Here is a 19,167-nt window from a genome sequence, read left to right as displayed (position 1 = left end):
TAACACAATCATCACTCAGATAAAACATTAACATGTTAAATGAGCTCATATTTGACACATGTGGGAGCAAATCCTCTAGCAAGTGCGAAACATAAAAGCTTTTAACAATAACAAGTTGCATGAGCACAGGTTTTGCACCAAAATTACGGTGAACATAAAACTAAAGGAGGAATGCTTATTCATTAAAACTTCCAAATCTAGAATTGAGAGCAAAGCTTCTAGATACAAAAACTAGATCCAAGGAAAGAAACAAGAAGAAATAACAGGAAAAACAATGAGAGAGGGGAAGGAGAGATTAGGTCAAATTCCTCTTTTTCAAAAGTTAAGGAGAAAAAAGAGAGGCTAAAGTCAATAAAGGGAGCTTGTTCAAAAAAAAAAAGTCAAGAAAGGGAGGGAGAGGGAGGGGCAGGACTTGTCAAAATTTCTACTTTAGCTTGCCATAAAATAGACTTATTAAAAACTTAGCTTCAGTACATGTTCTTAATCCATTTATATGTTTTTTTTTTTCAATATAAGATTAGTCTAGAAAAAGGGTCGGTTGGCTAAATTAACTACGCTCCCCCTCGACTGGCAAGAGCTGTATAGTTATTGAGACATGAGGCCGACGCAATTTGTGGAAATTTTGTAATATACATGTTTTAAATATAAGATTAGCCTGATTTGGAAAAAAAACCATCTTGAGAGATAACTATTTTGAGAACTACTTTTTCTGGTAAGATATATAATGGGGAAAAAAAAAAAAAAAGAGGTCGTTCAACTTCAATGTACCCATCCATCAAAGAAAGGGAGCTAATGGTGTATGATAAATCTTCGTTACGCATGATTCGCTTATTTTAAAGGCTTCATTTGCTTTCGTGGATAATGAATGATATGTAAAATAATTTCCTAAAAACAATCGCTTATGTAGATCAAATAATTAGTTAATGAAAAATATTTTCTTCATTGACAACACTTCATGTTTAAATACTTTTATAAAAGATAAATAAATATTCAATTAATTCACTTTTTTAAAATAACACAAACCATCATTTTCAAGAAAATAATTTCAAAATAATTCATTTTCCTGCAAAACATATAGAGAGCCTCACTACCAACGCCGACAATCCTCCCATGGCTGAAATGAGGGGGAAGATTAACATCCTATTCATTTAATGAAAAATTAATAGTTTTAAAAATATGTTATGATAGCTCGTGCTGCTCGAGATAATTATCCAAAAAGATTATTTTTATTATCAAAGACAATTTACATCAATATATTTTGTAAGCTATGCAAATAACTATTTTTAGAAAAATATTTCAAAAATCATTAATTTTACACAAATACACTTTTGCGAGCGAGGAAAATATTTCTTGTTCATTCATCAATCATTTTCAGGAAAATATCTTGCAAATCATTAATTTTCCATGAAATATATATACCCTAAACCTCTGTTTGTTTTGAAAAAATAAGTAATTTAAAAATTATTTTACTATAAATGATCATTTATATCACTTAGTATAAGTTATCAATAAAGAATATTTTCATTACCAATAATAATTTATACCTAAATGTTTTATTTGAAGATTACATTTTTTTCTGTTCGTTCATTTTTGTAAATAATATAAACGATCATTTTTTTAATAATTTATTTTTTCAAACGCATCCTAAAATATTCATAAGAACGTTCGTGATGGTGAAAGTGTTAAATGACTTTCTAATAAAGTTTGATTGTAACATTTATATGTTTTTTTTTCGATGGTCATAATTTTAACATTGACATTACATTGCAGGATTTTAACAAAATTGCAAAAGCCATGGACAATAGGGTCGTGTAATGCTTATTATGGTGATTAGGAGTGAGTATGGTTTCAGGATAAGATTTGGAATATATAAAAAAAAAAAAAAAAATTTGAACCAAAGGAAACCTGTCCAATTCCAGGTTTTAAGATATGCAAGGTGGGTTATAGGTTCAAAATATTAGGAAACCTATTTCATTGGATAAGTTATAGGATCTAGGTAGATGGACCTTGGAATCTAAAACATGAAATAAGTTCTTGTGTTTTTCTCATTCTATGTTTCCAATTCTATAGTAATTCATGACATCACTAGTCTTAACTTTTATTTTATGGTTGAGACTTTTACATTGTTAATGTTTCTTATGTTTCGTGTGTCTAAATATAAGTTACAATCAATAGATTGTAATAGCAAATAGTGGTCATTAAAAGTATACCACGAAAACCCCAAATTAATGTACATGTAACAAATTTACCTAAAACTAATTTTTTTATCACAAAAATCCTTGAACTGATACATCTATGATAAATTTATTCTAAATGACAACAACAAACCCTAAATTGGTATACTTGTAATAAATTTATCCAAAACTAATTTTTTTAACTCCAAAAACCATAAACTAGTACATTTGTCGCAAATATACCCTTCATTAAATTGGAATAATACCACGAAAAATACAAAAATGTTACGATTGTATAAGTGGAAAGTAAAATCCTAAATTAGTACACCAACTGTTATATGTCATCTAATGTTGCAATTTGATAGTAAAATTCAACATAAACTAATATAAGGGTAAATTTGTCATAAGTGTACCGATTTGGAATAAATTTGTTAAAAATGTACTAGTTTGAGTAGTCAAAAAAATTATTTTTGGGTAAATTTATCACATATCTACCAATTTATGATTTTTTTTATATTAACCATAAAAATTATAATTTATTGTAATTGTTCAATTAATAATAAAAATATAACCTGAAATTGACTTTGGAATATGTGATAGAGTAGATTCCAAGTCCCAAGAATGTTAGGTTCTAGGTTAAAAAACATAATGAACCTATTCTAGTGGGTAAGTCTTTGATATAATCTATACAAAATCTGAAATTGCTCACTACTGATGGCAACAATATCGATTAATCTCGAAATAGTCATGTTTCCTCAATTGATGTAAGATAATGTTAATTATGAATAAGAAAACATAATAGTACAGTTAAGATTATTATGTAATTATGTCATTGACATATTTACTACAATATTATCAGTTAATAATCATTGGTTAATTATCTCGATATAAGTATGTTTTTTTTTTTTCATTAATTGTATATCAAACATGACGATACATAGATCATCAATAAATATGTGAATAACCTATACAAGAACCTATCATATCTTCATAATTGGTAAATTTATATCGCTTTAATTTTTATTCCTAACACCAAAATTAGCATGATTATTAGTTCATCGATTTAATCTTAAACACGATCATCTAAAATTGGATAAGTAGTTACAATCTTCTCGTTAATATAATAATCATCCCAGTTATTTGAATGAGTGTTGGTTATATCTATATATATAATCTCGACAACTTTAAATTTTACAGATTTTTTTAAGATATAATGACGCCCGTGGTACATGTTTTCTTACCTCAAAACCAGTATCGCCTGTGTACTTTTTTTTTTTTTTTTTCAATCCAAGATTATCCTTTGATTAGACAATAATTGGTACGCTGAGTTGGAGGTTGAAGTGTTGAGTTCGTCAATTCGAAAACATAAGTCACATTCTTATTGGCAAAATCCAAGAAAAGCCTAACCTTTTCGAACAAAAAAGGGAAAAAAAAAGAACTCAAGCTTTAGCACCAGGAACAAAATAACACAATGAACTACTTTAATCTCGATAGAAAACGACGTAAGATAGGATACGTACCTTTTTATTATTCGATATTTAATTTATTTGTGATATTTCGAATTTCATTTGATACTTTGAGTGCAATTTCATTTGATCAAGATGTTGGTATGTCTAAAATTGTAAATGTTTATATTATGCCTAAGAAACAGTATTTGTCGTATATTTTGTTTAAGTTTTACTCTCTTTTTTTGTCAAAAGAAATTTCCATTTATTATCAAAATAATACATGAAAATATCTATGGGTAATTTTGAAGGTCACCATAACAAGGCCGGCCTATAGAGCTCCAATACAAATTAGGAAATTAAGGTATATCATTAGAGCATTGCTAAAGATAATCATATTCTTATCCTTCATAAACAAATACGTGATTGCATTAAAGCGAAATGATCAGAGGTCAATTATCGAATTAGACGTCGTCATTTGTGATGATCACACATTGAGATCTTTAATTATGGTTGCAGCCTTATGTTTGGTGCGGTATGCATTTAGGTTCGGTGACCTTGACACAATCATCACTCAGAGAAAACATTAACATGTTAAATGAGCTCATATTTGACACTTGTGGGAGCAAATCCTCTAGCAAGTGCGAAACATAAAAGCTTTTAACAATAACAAGTTGGATGAGCACAGGTTTTGCACCAAAATTACGGTGAACATAAAACTAAAGGAGGAATGCTTATTCATTGAAACTTCCAAATCTAGAATTAGATCGGATAGAACAACTCACAAACAAAAGATTAGGAGAGCAAAGCTTCTAGAGCAAAAACTAGATCCAAGGAAAGAAACAAGAGGAAATAGCATGGAAAACAATGAGAGAGGGGAATGAGAGATTTAGCTCAAATTCCTCTTTTTCAAAAGTTAAGGAGAAAAAAAAGAGAGGCTATAAAGTCAATAAAGGGAGCTTGTTCAAAAAAAAAAAAAAAAAAAAAAAGTCAAGAAAGGGAGGGAGAGGGAGGGGGAGGACTTGTTAAATTCTACTTTGGCTTGCAATAAAATAGACTTATTAAAAACTTAGTTTCAATACTTGTTCTTAAGCCATTTATATGTTTTTTTTCAATATAAGATTAGTCTAGAAAAATGGTCAGTTGGCTAAATTGACTACGCTCCCTCTCGAGTGGCAAGAGCTGTATAGTTATCGAGACACGAGGCCGACGCAATTCGTGGAAATTTTGTATATACATGTTTTAAATATAAGATTAGTCTGATTTGGAAAAAAATCATCTTGAGAGAGAACTATTTTGAGAACTACTTTTTCTGGTAAGATGTATAATGGAAAAAAAGAAGGAGAGAGGTTGTTCAACTTCAATGTACCCATCCATCAAAGAAAGGGAACTAATGGTGTATGATAAATCTTCGCAAAGCATGATTCACTTATTTTAAAGGCTTCATTTGTTTTTGTGGATAATGAATGATTTGTAAAATAATTTTCTAAAAACAATCACTTATATAAATCAGATAATTAGTTAATGGAAAATATTTTCTCCATTGACAACACTTCATGTTTAAATACTTTTATAAAAGATAAATACATATTCAATTAATTCATTTTTTTAAAAATATAACACAAGCGACCATTTTCAGAAAATAATTTCAAAATAATTCATTTTCCTGCAAAACGTATAGAGAGTCTCACTTGTGAATTATTCATAGTATTCGAAAGCAACTTCAAAGTCCATATCTCCCCCCCTCTCTCTCTTTCAGCATGCCTTGCTCGGTAAAGCGCTAAAAAAATAATAAAAAAAAATAAAATTCGGGGCGCCGTACTTAAAGCCCCGGATTCCCGTTTCGCGCCATTTCGAGCGCACCCGGCCGCGAAAAACCAAAAATCACGAGGGAAAAAACTCTCTCAAGCCACAAGCCTCCGCAGAAGAGACGGAGGAGGAGAAAAAGAGATCGGAAAAATGGGAGAAGCATCGCGGACCGCGCCGCCTTCTGGCGACTCTTCCGGCGAGCGGTTCCTCCATCCGCCGCCGGCCGCCGCGATTCGTCTTCCGGATCCGGTAAGCTTCCGAATCTGCGACCTTGCGCACGCGCTCGGATTCGACTGGTCGTCCGATCGCCGGGGTCGAACCGATACGTCTCGGCTCGGGGCGATTCGATTCGTGTCCAATCGAGGTCGTGTCAAATGCCTGGATTCTTCTTTCCTGCTTGTTTCGCCTCGTCGCGCGACTGATTTCCGCCGTTCTATAATGTCTGTCACGCGGCCACGACTACGCTCTGGATCGATCTATGACGCGCAAGATCTACCAGTACTCGGTCGATGTCGATTCATGTTGGGATCTGGCATTTTTCTCCAGGTGAATTGGTTGGATGAAGGTCGTTCGTCCAGATTGTTTATAGGCCATATGGACGATTCATCCATATTGAGGCAGCTTCTAGTTTTATCTGTCTGATTGTTCGGACGGGCTTGGGTTTTCTAAACTGTCTTTGCAGTGTAGACATTACGCCGTGTCTCAATGTTTCCCTCGGTAAGATAGTACGCAGTCTGGATATTCATAGTGAGATTCTATTCTGTTGCTGATATTTTTCTTCTTCGAGGGCATTCGACGAAAGGCACATGAGAAGATCTAGTTGTGTGATAGAAAAAAAAGTCCTAAACTCCTAAGATGTTTCTTATAGCTTGGGTCTAATTACTCCTAGTAGCTGTGCAATGCCAGTGGGGGTGAATGGCGAAGGCACGGCAGCGTACTCCACGCTTATGAAACACTCGCGGGCTCACTGTGACATCCTACTTTATGTTAGTGTAGAAAATGTAGGGTCATGAGTGCTATTCTGATGTGTGTTTTGTTCGCAGAGGCTTCCAAAAGTAGGCACAAGTGCATACGGCAATGATGAAGATGGGCTTAATGAGTAAGCACGCATCCAGGGCGAGGCTTTTGCTAGACGGGAATTGTAAGTGACGAATTTCTTACCAGCCTTTTTACCCGCACAAATTGTCCCCTGCGTACTTGTTTGAGGGTATATACTTCTACCTTTTTTTTTTTTAATTTTTTTATTTGAATTTCTTTCACCATTCTTGTGATAATATATGATGAGTAAAGGAGCTTTCATGTGAAGAGGATGAAGAGATGTGTGATGGGATACTTCCTAAATGGACCTCACAGCCTTTGAAAGTACAAGCCGCCAGCTTCTCTCTCAAGCAATGCTTCTGTACACTGTAGCTGGAATTCTATAGCTTAAAACTATCTCCCCGCTTTTGCATAGCCCTGTGAAAAATCTTCCATAGTCCAAAGCTTCCAGAGTTGTATACTGACATGAAAGAATGGCTCAAACACGAGCACGAGATGAGTAACTACAACAACCTCATTAATCCCTAAAATCTCTGCTTTGCGGAACTTCTGGCCATGGTTCGCACGGTTGCCGGAATTCGCTATCCAAGGCATGGTTCCTCAAATGCTTCGCCTAACATGGTTATTGATCTGCTCTTGCCGGCACCTGATATAGTGTGCATTATTGACCATCGCCCTTCTTACCTTTGTTCTTAGGTAACTTACTAGCCGGAAAGTGCAGCCTGGCCATCAATGGACGGGGTGCCCGTGTTTTCCTATCAAATCCCCGCACACAAACAAATCCTGCAAATTGCAAATTCCTTGTCAGCACAGTAGTTAATTGCTATTGTAGCATTTTCTTCCAATGCACATGATTGCATGGAAGATGCTCATAGAACAAGACGTTTATGCCTAATAGGCGTTGCCTACGAAGTATTTTGTCAGTATGCACTATTTGCCTTGGATATATTACGAAGTAAAGAATCTCTGGTCTAGGCAGCTCCAACCCCTTAGGATGCATTATTTCGTCTGGAGTGAAGGAACTCCAGTCAATTTATTTGAGGACATGAGAGCTCGTGTCATTCTTGATATATCCATTTTCCAAGACATATTTATTGCCAGAGATGCTCGACATTCCAGAGCTGATTGAGCATCTTCTCAACTTTTTCCACTTATAGAGAGGATCACTTTTTTAGCCATCCTACTGGGCATTGTCATGATTCTGTATTGCATCATGTTTCAACGTTGATTTTCTTCTCATATGTTCTTTGTTGGCTGCGTAAGAAACATTAAATAGACAAAACCTATGTAGACCTAGATTCTCTGGAAGAGAGACATTTGGAAATGAAGCACTTAGAAAGATTTAACAGACTAAATGCTTCACGAATCCTTCACAAGGCTTTAGGAAGCCCTTGGTGAAGACACTGCTAATCTCAAATGGGCAGCCAGTTGATCGTGTATATGACTCCATTTCATAGGAATACATGATCTGAAAAGATGAGAACTCAAGTTGTCACATTTACTAACAATTATATAGACAACACTGACAATTTTCTGAGAGTTTTATTAGATGTCTAAAGCATCTTAAATATTGAAGCTGATTTGAAAGGATGAGAACTCAAGTTGTCACACTTACTAACTATTATATAGCCAACACTGGCAATTATTTCTTAGATTTTTATTGGATGTCTAAAGCATCTAAAATATTGAAGCTGGGCATGAGTTCCAAAGGAGCTTACTAAGTCAAGGTATACTATAATGGAGGCGCAAGGAGATATGACTGCAAAGATGGGGATGGGGATGGGGATGCAGGGTGAGTGGGGAATCGGAGGTTTAGAGGATGGCATTCTTAACCCCTGTTAGGATCAGGTCTTCAGATCACTTAAAGTGATACTTGACTGTGTGAATATAGAATCATCTATGATAATGATCATATAATTCTTTGTAGAGACTATAGAGATGATGATGCATATTGTTGCCTTTCACCTATTATAGTAGAAATAGAAAATTTTGTCAACTAGCCATCAGAAACCATTGCTAGTCATGCTTTGGCCTGATTAGTCAGACACTATTCAGAGTCTTGTGGGCCCTGCCGCTAATTGCCTTATGTAAAACTGACTTCTTTGGTCTACTGATTTCAGATGCCTTTAAGATTGAAGCAAAAATAAGTGCACTTTTTTCTTCCTAAATCTGAGAGTTCTGCATATTCATTAAAAATCCAAGAAAGCAGTTAATTAAATATAATAATTAGCACAATATCGTAAAAAGTGGATTGGCCATTTACACACCTCTCCAGAAGCAGTGCTGAATGCCTTCTGTTGACAAACCTATAATACAAAGACCAGCTTTTAGAAGCCATTAAGACATTGTGGTACTCAGCAATTGTTTTTCATTGTTTACCCTTGAATATTGTTGGTATAGAGGTTCCAAAGTACACAGTCCTCCTTTGAAGTTTCCACAACAAACTCCTAGGAACATCTATAGGATTTATACTTGTCTCATGGTCAGCAAATACCTGCATTATAGCAGTCACTGTTAGCATGACCTTAAGGGAAGGTGTTCAGTAATGTAGACATCAGAGCATAATCGACCTCGTTAACTTGAAAATATGTGCCATTTAGCGGAAAACTCCCCCTCATTGCTGTACGGCATGGTATCTGCTTAATCAGGTATACTCCAATCAGATGGATTTCATTAACTGAGATACTGCTATGTACAGAATAGATACTGAGATTATGGCTATTCTAACCAGAAATGTCCCACGAACAGTCTGCGAATTTGCCTCTCTTATACTGTTACACGACACACAAGTTATTTCATTGCAAAGCGTGCCAAACTCTTGGGAATTGCACCTATGTTCAGGTGGTTGAACAGAAGAAGCTGTTTCACCTGATTACGAAACCATTTCAAACACCCAAACAAAAACACTAGAGTCAACTTGGCCCAAAATTTTCTATTTTTTATTGTTGATATCACTGCAAACTGCCATCAAAATGTCATGAACTTGGACTCTTTAAGCTTGTTTATTATTTTTACTCACCTGGTGTCCATATTGCAAGGAGGTATTTGGATGGATCATCTGCTTCTAGCTTGTCCAGCTGCATATGGGAAAATGACATTAACACAAAGTAAATGCACATTGTTATATTTCCAAGACGATGCAATTTTAACTGACCCCATGCATAAGAGGGTGTCCCTCTGGTATTTCATACCTGCAAGACAGTAAACAAAAACTATAAGATTGTAGAGAACCATTTGACTCCTATATACGTTTCACTTGGTGCGATAGTAAATTGAGACTTTTCTTCCATCTGGATCTAAGGCTATCCTCATCAAGAATCTTGTTTTCTCTTATACTTTGATGTCCTTGGCTGGTCTAGGTCTCATGGAATATCATATCTGACAGTTATTTGAAATAGGTTGAATTGATTTGGAAAGATTATAGGGCAGAAATAGAAAATGCCATTATCATTGTCTACTAAAATGTCTCGCCATCATGGAAGGTTTTATTACATTCAAAGAATGAGAATCATATGTGAGTCACTTGAGTGGTCAAGAAGTTTAGACTTACACTAGGTGCTCTGTCCGTAGCCGGCTCACATTTTTAAGCTTAGGCACAGGAATGGAGGCAGCTTCTGGGGTTAAAGCAACTAAAGCTTTTGACATGTCATCTTCTTGAAGGTCCATGTTGTGCTGCATGTACTTCTGTAAATTCTGGGTGAACTCTTCCATGTTAAGTTTGATCGTAGGAATGTCGTTGAAATCATCTGAAAACATATCCTCCATGTCATTTTCTGCTATCTGAGTGCAGTCTGGTTCTGGGGTTGCAGGTTCCTCTATAATAGGTTGACAGTTAGTTGCTCCAGGTCTTGCTTCTTGCTGTTCTTCTAAGTTCTCCTTTGCCAGTGGTAAAGACAGAGGCAATTTCTCACCAATGTTTTGGCTGGCTATATTTCTTCCCATTGCACTCACTATGCTCTTTTCCTCCGGCCCGGGTAAAGCAAGCCTTGCACTGCACAAAATATGAGTGCTCAATATACAGAAAAACATGTGTTCTTCTCAGGTACTATTTGCAGCACTGTGATAATGACATTCACTCTACCTATTGCTATTGAAGTATCATCATCACAAGAAAAGAAAACAGTAATTAGTCCTCAACTAAGCCCCCCCCAAAAAAAAGTTATAATTGGATGTGGAAAGTTACATTTTCTAGAATTAACATCTTCCTTAAACTAAGTAGGTGCATCTATTGCTGTACTTTTTGCCTAGGCCATACTTTTCAGCTTTAAATTTTATGCATCTAAAACAAAGTTATTTTGGAAGTAGTGGTCTTGTTTGTGTGGAACTTAATATGGCTGTGTTCACACAGGACAGGACAGGAACATAATTGCTGGTGATGATGATACCTTGCAAAAGCACTTGCAAAGTGTCTGCATTCTCCCCTCATAGGACAGGCATTGCAATTTGGCTTGCTTTTTGTGCAGAAGACCTGCATTAATTTCACATCTGTTGATCATTCTGAACTGCCATGGGTACTGTAACTGAATACTTAATCTGGAGCGGCATAAAAGGGGAGAACAAAAAAGAGAACCTCGAACTGAATAATATCATACCTTTCCAAATGTTATCATCTGGTAATGCAGCTCATACCTGCATGCAAAGATTTTGTTACTTTACTGATTGTTGTAAATTCCATCTAGAGTAGGTACTGTGCACCAAATTAGGAAATAGTATCCTTACAATGTTCTCTGATCGAGCTTGCACAATCTTGGCCATAGATATTGTTGAATAGATTCCAAGACAGGATAGCTGTACAAACCCAGAGATTAGTATGTGCATAGCAGGTTTGTTGAATCGGTTAATAAGTGGCTGGATGATACATACAGTTCTAAGAGATGCAATTGAAGTGACTCAGGCAATGGTTGCAGTGGTACCCATCCAAGCCTTACAGCTATTCGTCCAACATTTGTGTCTACCTGTTCACAATGGCAGCTAGCTGACATCATCTGTCAAAACAATGATGAATTATCTGGTTATGGCTTAAACTTACTGGAAAAGCAAGGTGGTGGAGTGTTAAAAGCCGCACACACTCGACGCTCTTCAACCCCAAGCCTCTCATGCTGAGCAGAAATTCTCTACAAAGCCCAAGCCAGATGTGAGGATCAAAGACAGTTCCATTTGTATGACTGAAGAACCAACATTGCCTCACATCAGAGTACCTTTATAATAACAGTTACTGGGGAAAACATATGAAACTCACGTTTATGATAAAAGATAACAAGCATTTGACTTCGATAGAAAGACACTTGTCTATGAATGCATTTTGCCATGATGTGCAAATGAAACCAGAAGTGTTTTAGACCATACTTTGCTTTGTCAGGTGGAACATCCCTGAGCCATTCTAGATCAACGCTTCCATGTTCTCTCACAAGCCGATTGAGGAAATCCTGCACATTGCCCAGGCTCATGATATCATATGAAGCCTCCTCCGTGTAACTAATGGTAATTTAACTAATGTTTTGTGTAGTACCTTGATTCTTCCTGCAAGTACATTATTCATTCCTCGTTCCTTGATGGCATCAGCAATTTCATTGACATCTGCACATCTGACAGCTTCCCAGTCCACAGAGTCCATTGTGTTTGGCGTCCTTACTCTTTTACTTCCTTTGGATTCTGCCTGTCTTCTTAAGCTATCCCAGTCGAAATCTTCTTTTTTTTCCTTACCAGCACCGCGACTCTTTCCTTTCGTATTTCTTATATTCATCTTGTTTGATTCGTCAGTTAGCGAAAGACCATGCTTAGAAGGGTGTGCATCTGCAGATTCTTGATCAGCACTTTTTGAAATGTCCCTTGTGCCTGTGCTTTCTTTTTCCCCTGAAAGTTCTGAGAAGTACACATTTGTCTGTATTTTATTGGTTTCCCCTTGACACGCTGCTTCAGGTACAATCTCACGGTCCACAGCAGGCCTATCTCCTAGACAGCTGTTGCATGGTTGATTATTCTTGACTGAATGCTCACGCGTTTCTACACAAATCTCTGTTGTCTTACTGTCTGTTATAGCGAAACTTATTGCTGCTTCATCCTGGATAATTTGCTCCTCATTTTTGGAACTCTCAGAAGAGTTGGTTTCTTGTATGACCTTTTTTGGGCACTCAACTTCTGAAAATCCCAGACAGCTGGTGAAATTTGAGGCAGATCTTCTACATGAAGTGTCTGTTTGCGGCGTTTCCTCACCATCCTCCATCTCACTGGATTTACTCACTACATTCTCCATGTTCTTGTTAACTGACACATCTTCAATTTCACGAACAGACGGCTCTAGTGGAACATTTGAGCCAGCCATATCCAATAGCTGCATAAATGACTGTAAACCTTCCAAGCTGTCGGTTTTGAAAAAAGTATTCATCAAAACATCTGAACTTGATCCTCTCCTTTCAGCAGCCTGAGGTGGTGGCGAGTCCACAGAACTTTGAGATGATATTACTGAATTTGGAGACGAACTTTCTGCTTTCCCATCTCCTTTGATATGACCCTCCTCTATTTGGGTTATTTCAGCAGTTGAAATATCTTCAATGAAAGAAGAGAACTTCTCTGAAACACTTGTACTTGAATTTGACATCTGGCATTTTGGTTCATCTGCTATTCTAATGCTACAAGGTTTGCTTCTGACAAAATTATTGCTGTTGACAACCTCTTTTGTTTCATTCTTCTCATATTCATTGTTAGTGATTGAGCTCTGGCCACACACTGTTTCGTTTAGATCTTTTTCACTCAAGGGGTACTCCATCTCCGAGATGTCCGTGTCTGGTTCATTGATAATTATTGCAGTTCCTTCATCAGAGCACATTTTGGGGATTGATTTTTGGGGAAAACGTGATGCCATTGACATGAATGCTGAACTGCAAAAGCAAGAAAATGGGAGAGAGAATCCTTCTCAGTGAAAGATAGGAAGATGTCAAGTACATTGTATCAGAAATGCCAATTTACCTAGACAGATGGTCTGATACATTTTGAGTTAGAAAAACTCCTACAACTGAATCAACCACTGATCCTTTCCATGGAGAAAAGCGTCTGTCACCTGCAGAGATACATCACGTTTATCTTCTTTAAGCAGTTGGTGAAGTCGATAAGTAATGGCTGAGGGCTGTCACATAGGTGCAGTGAACTTCTTGAACAACATGTGAGCTGTCACATAAGGGCAGTGAACTTCTTGAAAGACATGTGTTAGTATCAGCACTTTGAATTTTGTATGGACTTGGTGAATAATTATTACAATTGCTTTAAGGGAAACTTTTTATATAGTCTGTTTGTAATCCTTATTTGCTGCACTGCTTCTATTACTTGACAGGTAACTGTGATTTCTACAGTCAACACTTGTGCTTTAACTGCTTTATTAGAGAATTTGCAACTTCTCTGTTATCCTCTCGAATTCTCCCACTTAGTGTCATTTAGCAAAGGGTTTAGTAGGTATTGTCATCACTTAATCTAAAAGGTCATTGGAGAAATCTCTTGGCACTTTTGAAGCTTAGCAAGTTATAGACCTGGTCCATGTTAATTGCATGGCTCGGGTCAGCACAGAATGAGGGGATCCAGTAGGGGTAAGTTCCATTTGTGCTCTAACGTGAATAATGCTCTCTGTTTCTCTCTCACAAGGCAGTTGGGGAAATAGATTAGTTGGGCTTTGATGAGGAACAACTTAATCAGCTATCTTAAATTTTGGTAGTACTGTGGACTTGATCATTATCCACCTAATGGGCAGATTGGTTTTTGGAGGTCACATGGATCCTTTGAATATAGATACATACCTTGAACAAGATGCATACGTGCGATAAATGAGTCTGCACGCCCCTGGAAGACTCTCCGTTCTTCCTCCCACCATCTTGCCTTCTCTTCATTTGTTCCATCAATACCTTCACTATTTATATTTTCCAAAAGAAGCTTCCACACTCGGCCGGTTTCTTCATCAAGGTCAACTTTTGGTCGTGGGCGTCGTTTCTTCATTGGACCAAATGAATTGTCGAAAGGCACGACGGTCCCATCCCTCTTATAGAGAACAAGTGCATTGTGCTCGTGATTCGTCATTTCATATGATGCTAATGAATTTTGAATTCCATCCGTCTCTCTGTTGATATCTAATTGCTCCAATTGTTTGATGATTGCATCTAAAGAGGTCATTTGTCTCCACAGTAACTCTGTTTGAGCCCCTGCAAGAAATAAGAAATCAATCAGTTTATAGATTAGGGTCTCTTGAACATGATTGGACCAGCCAACCCAAAGGATGGGTGACTTTTTGCTTAGGTACCTGATGATCTGTTAAGAGTGCTTTGATTATTGTGCATCATAAGTGGTCCATGCATTTGCAATGCACTACCATAGGCTGAAGTAACAAGAGAGAGTCTCTTCTTAGTCCGCTTCTTTCTTGACAGTGTCGATTGTATCTCCTCTAGAAGGGCTTCTATGCAAGAGTGCGATTTCTGTGAGTAGCTGTATTCTGCTTGTTTGTGTGAATCATCTGGTAGGAGCCTGATTAATGAGGCAAAATCTCGTACCCGAGTTGGAGCCCTGGATCTCTTTTTGGTCGTCTTGTTTCTTTGATTAATTTCTAGGAGACATCCGACACTATGTTGGCTATTCTCGAGTTCTGCTCCGAACTCTCTAGTTGTAGCTGTATAAAAGGAATTGGGTTGGGGTGGAGTGCTCCAGTCAGTAACTTTAGCTGTGGAAGCGTGAGCTGTCCCCGTATTTTGCTGCACCTTCTCCGTTCTTTTCCTCTTATGTATCACCGGGAAGTGGACCCAAGACGTTGCCATGTATGCTTCTAAGCTATTGTATTGGGCTCCGACAAAATTTGTGCTGCCAAATTTTGAAAGTTCACAAGTATCTAATTTCCTCTTACATTGTGCTTTGTATTCCCCCACCAAAGTTGTGCCCTCGCTGCAGTAGGAAGCCTCCTGAACTTTTCCCCATGCTTCTGGATAGGCTCTTGGGATGACCTGTGCAATGGTTTCGCATCCATTGTTGCTGGTCAATTGGCCTTTCTTGTTGAGGATCCTCCTTGCATAACCAGCATCTGAGTGCTCTGGATTATGGTTATCCTGGACAAAACTCATATCTACCATGCCCTGTTCGGTTGTTGAAATGTAGTCTTTCTTCTTTGGATCTGTGCTGCAGTCAAGTTCACTTTTGTTTCTGTTTTCTAGAAAGACCTCAAATTCTTGGGCAAGCTGCTCGCTTACGTTCTGCTGAACGCTTCTAGTTTCTTGGAGATCCTGTGCTGGTGATTCTGAAACAGACGCTGATGCGTGAAGTGTCTTTTCCATTGGCTGTTCTTCGATGTCGAAGTTCAAGGCCTTCCTGCAGGACTTTTTGGGCGGCTGGCGTACTTTTGGATCAACGGAGGAGTTCTCAGCCCCTTCCTCGGGTAAAGCTGGTGTTTTCTCAACTCCTTTTCTCCTCACGTATTTTCTCTTAACTGTGGTCTTCCCCCCATCAGCAGGCTTTGAAGCCGTAGACCTTGGAGTCCTTTTCGGCTTTACCTCTTTCACTACCTTTGGCCTGTGTTTTTTCCTTCTCGACTTCTGTTGCGGAGTTTTGTTCATGATCTGGGCGTCTCCCTTCTCAGGGTCGTGATTCTCCATGAATGTGGAAACAGCAGAAGATGGCGACCCCATCACCGGCTCTTGGAGCTCTTTATCTTGTTGACCATTCTCAGGTCCAAGCCTCTTGGTGACATCTCTGTCCACCTCCTCCATGTTATGCTCAAGCCTCCGCCTCTCATACATGCATATGCTGGGCATTTGAGAAGCAATTCTCTTTTCCACTCCAAGAGCCTTTTCCGGGGTAATTGGCGCAAAATGGATCGATCCTTTCGACATTGCATCTTCAGCCGCCGAGGGTGGCAAGTTCAGGTCGTATGCGTGTATTTGAGCATTTGCAAGCCCATCTGCACGACACGGCGATGCATAAGTTTCAGATCGAGCAATCAATGGAGATGATGCAATCTGACTAATATGCAAGTGCATGTGAAAGGACTAGACTGCGGTTGTGAAACATCTTCTGTACCGCATGACTCCATATTCGCGTCCTTCTCAGTCATCGCCATGCTAACTACTAATCTCTACCTTCTCGAGTCCGACATCCTCATACACGGTCAAGATGAATCGCTCACTCAACCGTTTCTTTGCATCAGCTCGTCACTTATATTTTCTTTAGCTTGGATATCTTTTCACTGTACCATGTGAACTGGGTAGCATAAATATATTATACGTTAAGAAGTATGGCGGGGTTATAGCCTATAGGCGTACCAGAAACGACCCAAAAAGTTAAGCATGGCGCATTTATAGCATTTTAGTGGATAAGCCATCGGACGACAAGATATTAAGGTAATCGTTAAACAATGGAAAAAGTCAAATTTCGATTAATTAATATATTAATACACCTTTTAATCGATAAAGGGTTTGATTTGGGGGACCCTGTGTTGGTGGGCCCGGGTGATATTTTATATTGAATACCTAAAACTTATGAGAAATTCTAAAAAGTTCGACCGTATCGAATATTTGACCGAGACTCACGTGTCAAGTGATGACGTGGTGTATACCAGTCGAATATAAAATAAAGTCGAATTTCGATTGATCATAAAAATATTTCATAAAAAATAAAACAAATCTCGACGGCCTATGGATCCACGTGCACATATGCAAGTGGATCCGGGCGCCGACGTGGGTCCACATGATTCGTCGGGTTTAGTCAGTTACACTGACATGTAAATCAAATTATGATGACGTGTCATGTCGTGTCAGTTTAAGACGGTTGAAAAAGAAGCGGATGCGCAAGTCCCAAAGAAGATCAGTCCGAACTCACCCGGAAAACTTGCCCACTGGTTTCCATCGACCCATGGACGGTGCGGAGGATCGGGCTTGGCGGCCCTGAAGTCCGCGCGGCTCGGGGACGGCCACGGACCGCTCCCGTGTGGATCGGAGAAGGAGATGAAAGAGCTCCTTGGGCGTTCGTCCGGCGGCCCTCCCATGGCCGCAGCATCCACCAGGGCCAACAGGCCCCGGAAGTGACCGCTCTCTACCCCAAGGCCAGCCGAGACCGACAGATTCGGCCACATCCCAGCGGTCTCCTCCTGGCCGTAGAAGCCGGCGGCCGCCAGATCGTCGAGGCCTCCCCCCTTGGTCTCCGTGCCACCGCCGCCGCCGCCGCCGCCGCCACCGCCACCGCCACCGCCGCGGCCACAGCCCGAGCTGCTGGATGGACCGGCCCCGCCGGCCCGCCAAATCGGGGCGAAACCGGGCGGGAATTCGTCCGATTCCGACGAGTCCTCGCCGTTCGCCTCGGTCTCTCGCGCGTCCGCGCAGACCGGCCCCGGCCGCGGCAAAATGGGCTTGGCCGGGGTCGCCGGGATCCACGAGCTCTGAGCTCCGAGCTCCTTCCCCCCCGGGTCCTCCATATAATCCACAGTTTCAGGTAAGCCGTTCGAAATTTCTGCAGTTAAATTCAGCTTCTCGGGAACAGAGCAACTAAGCTGCAGAATCTACGAGTCCACCATGAAAGGGTAAGAACAAGATCACGAACCGAAGCTTTTTACAGACAAAACACCAACGGGGGCCGAGAGAGCTGAGCTGATCTGCTCCAGAATCACCTCCAGAATCACCTCCTCAAGATCAAGAAGAACCCCCTGCAACGCCCCCAGAAAAGAGAAAATTCAGAGGAAAAAACGAAATGGGTCGTTACTAATTCCGGCGAAGGATACACCGGGAAGCGAACTGATGAAGACAAGAAAGGGGGGAGCTGGAGAAGAAGGGCTTCTCTCTCTCTCCGTTTCTCTCTTTAATTCGAGTAGGTAGGAGAAACAGAAAAATCCCCCACGTATTTCTCCAACCCCCTCCTCAGAAAATGCCACTTTATCCTCTACTGTTGCTACATTTTACTCGTGACTCCCACACCCAAAAATGCCAGCCCAAAAATAATTAATCCCCCCTAAAAGAAGTTTCCCTTTTTTTGAGAAAAAAAGATGAAAAAAAATCACAAACTTACTGGAAAGCTAGTAAATGCCGGAGATCGGGAGCAGCTGGGAACGGAAGAGAAGAACAAGAAGCAAAAACGGCTCTCGTGCGAGACCAAGACCGAGAAAGCAGCAGGCAGTAGCAGAAGAAACCGAACCCAGAAAGAAAAGAAGCTGTTATTTTATTTAGGTGGGGCTATTTAAAGCGATAACCCCCCTTTTTTTTCCCCGTTTAAAAAAAAATAAAAAGTGTGTTAGAAAAAAAAAAAAAAAAAACTCCAAGTAATCGATATACATGCATACATGCAATAAGTAAATAAAATATTTTTTTGGGTTAATTAGTGGGTATAATTATGGAATTAGATAAGAGGAGGGGAGGGGTTCAACCCGTGAGGGAGGGTCGGTCTCGCCTTGTCTGCTGTCCGCTCCATCGACCACGTTCACCCCTGCCGCTCAACACTTGTCCTCTCCAGCCTGACACTTGTCCCTCCCCGTTCGCCAAGGCCTCGTCCCCTTTACTAATTGCTCCCTGCGCGACCGGTCAAACCCTCCCGATTAGTGGAGCTCCCAGCCCGCTTTGCGGCGGAGCACTGTTTTGCGATTTGGGGGGCAACTTCCATAAAAGTCACCTGGAATCCACATCGGATCGAATGATAAGCGTGTCCGTTTTTCTCGTTAGAAAAATAAAACTAAAACTGATGTCGAATTAGGATGG

General features: G+C 39.3%; 1 protein-coding gene across 1 annotated transcript; it reads right to left on the bottom strand.

The window, feature by feature from the left end:
- Positions 1–6,833: 6,833 nt before the first annotated feature.
- Positions 6,834–18,634, bottom strand: LOC104438454 (protein ROS1A). The gene is made up of 21 exons (XM_039312107.1): positions 18,485–18,634; positions 18,023–18,125; positions 17,306–17,932; positions 14,748–16,388; positions 14,251–14,649; positions 13,433–13,523; positions 11,976–13,344; positions 11,813–11,892; positions 11,496–11,580; positions 11,330–11,421; positions 11,186–11,254; positions 11,059–11,095; positions 10,852–10,934; positions 10,017–10,457; positions 9,621–9,657; positions 9,486–9,543; positions 9,195–9,334; positions 9,037–9,102; positions 8,846–8,960; positions 8,734–8,772; positions 6,834–7,249 (listed from the first exon to the last, which is right to left on the bottom strand). The coding sequence occupies exons 3-21, from the start codon at positions 17,895–17,897 to the stop codon at positions 7,128–7,130; spliced, it is 5,556 nt and encodes a 1,851-aa protein (XP_039168041.1). The 5' UTR covers positions 17,898–17,932; positions 18,023–18,125; positions 18,485–18,634; the 3' UTR covers positions 6,834–7,127.
- Between the last annotated feature and the right edge of the window lie 533 nt (positions 18,635–19,167).

The sequence above is a fragment of the Eucalyptus grandis genome, chromosome 1 (assembly GCF_016545825.1).
Source record: "Eucalyptus grandis isolate ANBG69807.140 chromosome 1, ASM1654582v1, whole genome shotgun sequence".
Lineage (NCBI taxonomy): Eukaryota > Viridiplantae > Streptophyta > Magnoliopsida > Myrtales > Myrtaceae > Eucalyptus > Eucalyptus grandis.
The sequence above is the reverse complement of the archived record's forward strand: the minus strand, read 5'-3'. Positions and strand labels throughout refer to the sequence as shown.

What these genes read in the sequence shown, in the direction of transcription:
- LOC104438454 (XM_039312107.1), bottom strand. Translation starts at nt 17,897, where the DNA reads ATGGAGGACCCGGGGGGGAAGGAGCTCGGAGCTCAGAGCTCGTGGATC. An exon ending in AAGCTCGATCAGAGAACATT is followed by an intron (nt 11,096 to 11,185) that starts GTAAGGATACTA and finishes CTTTGCATGCAG; the next exon opens with GTATGAGCTGCATTACCAGA. An exon ending in CTACGGACAGAGCACCTAGT is followed by an intron (nt 9,658 to 10,016) that starts GTAAGTCTAAAC and finishes ACTGTCTTGCAG; the next exon opens with GTATGAAATACCAGAGGGAC.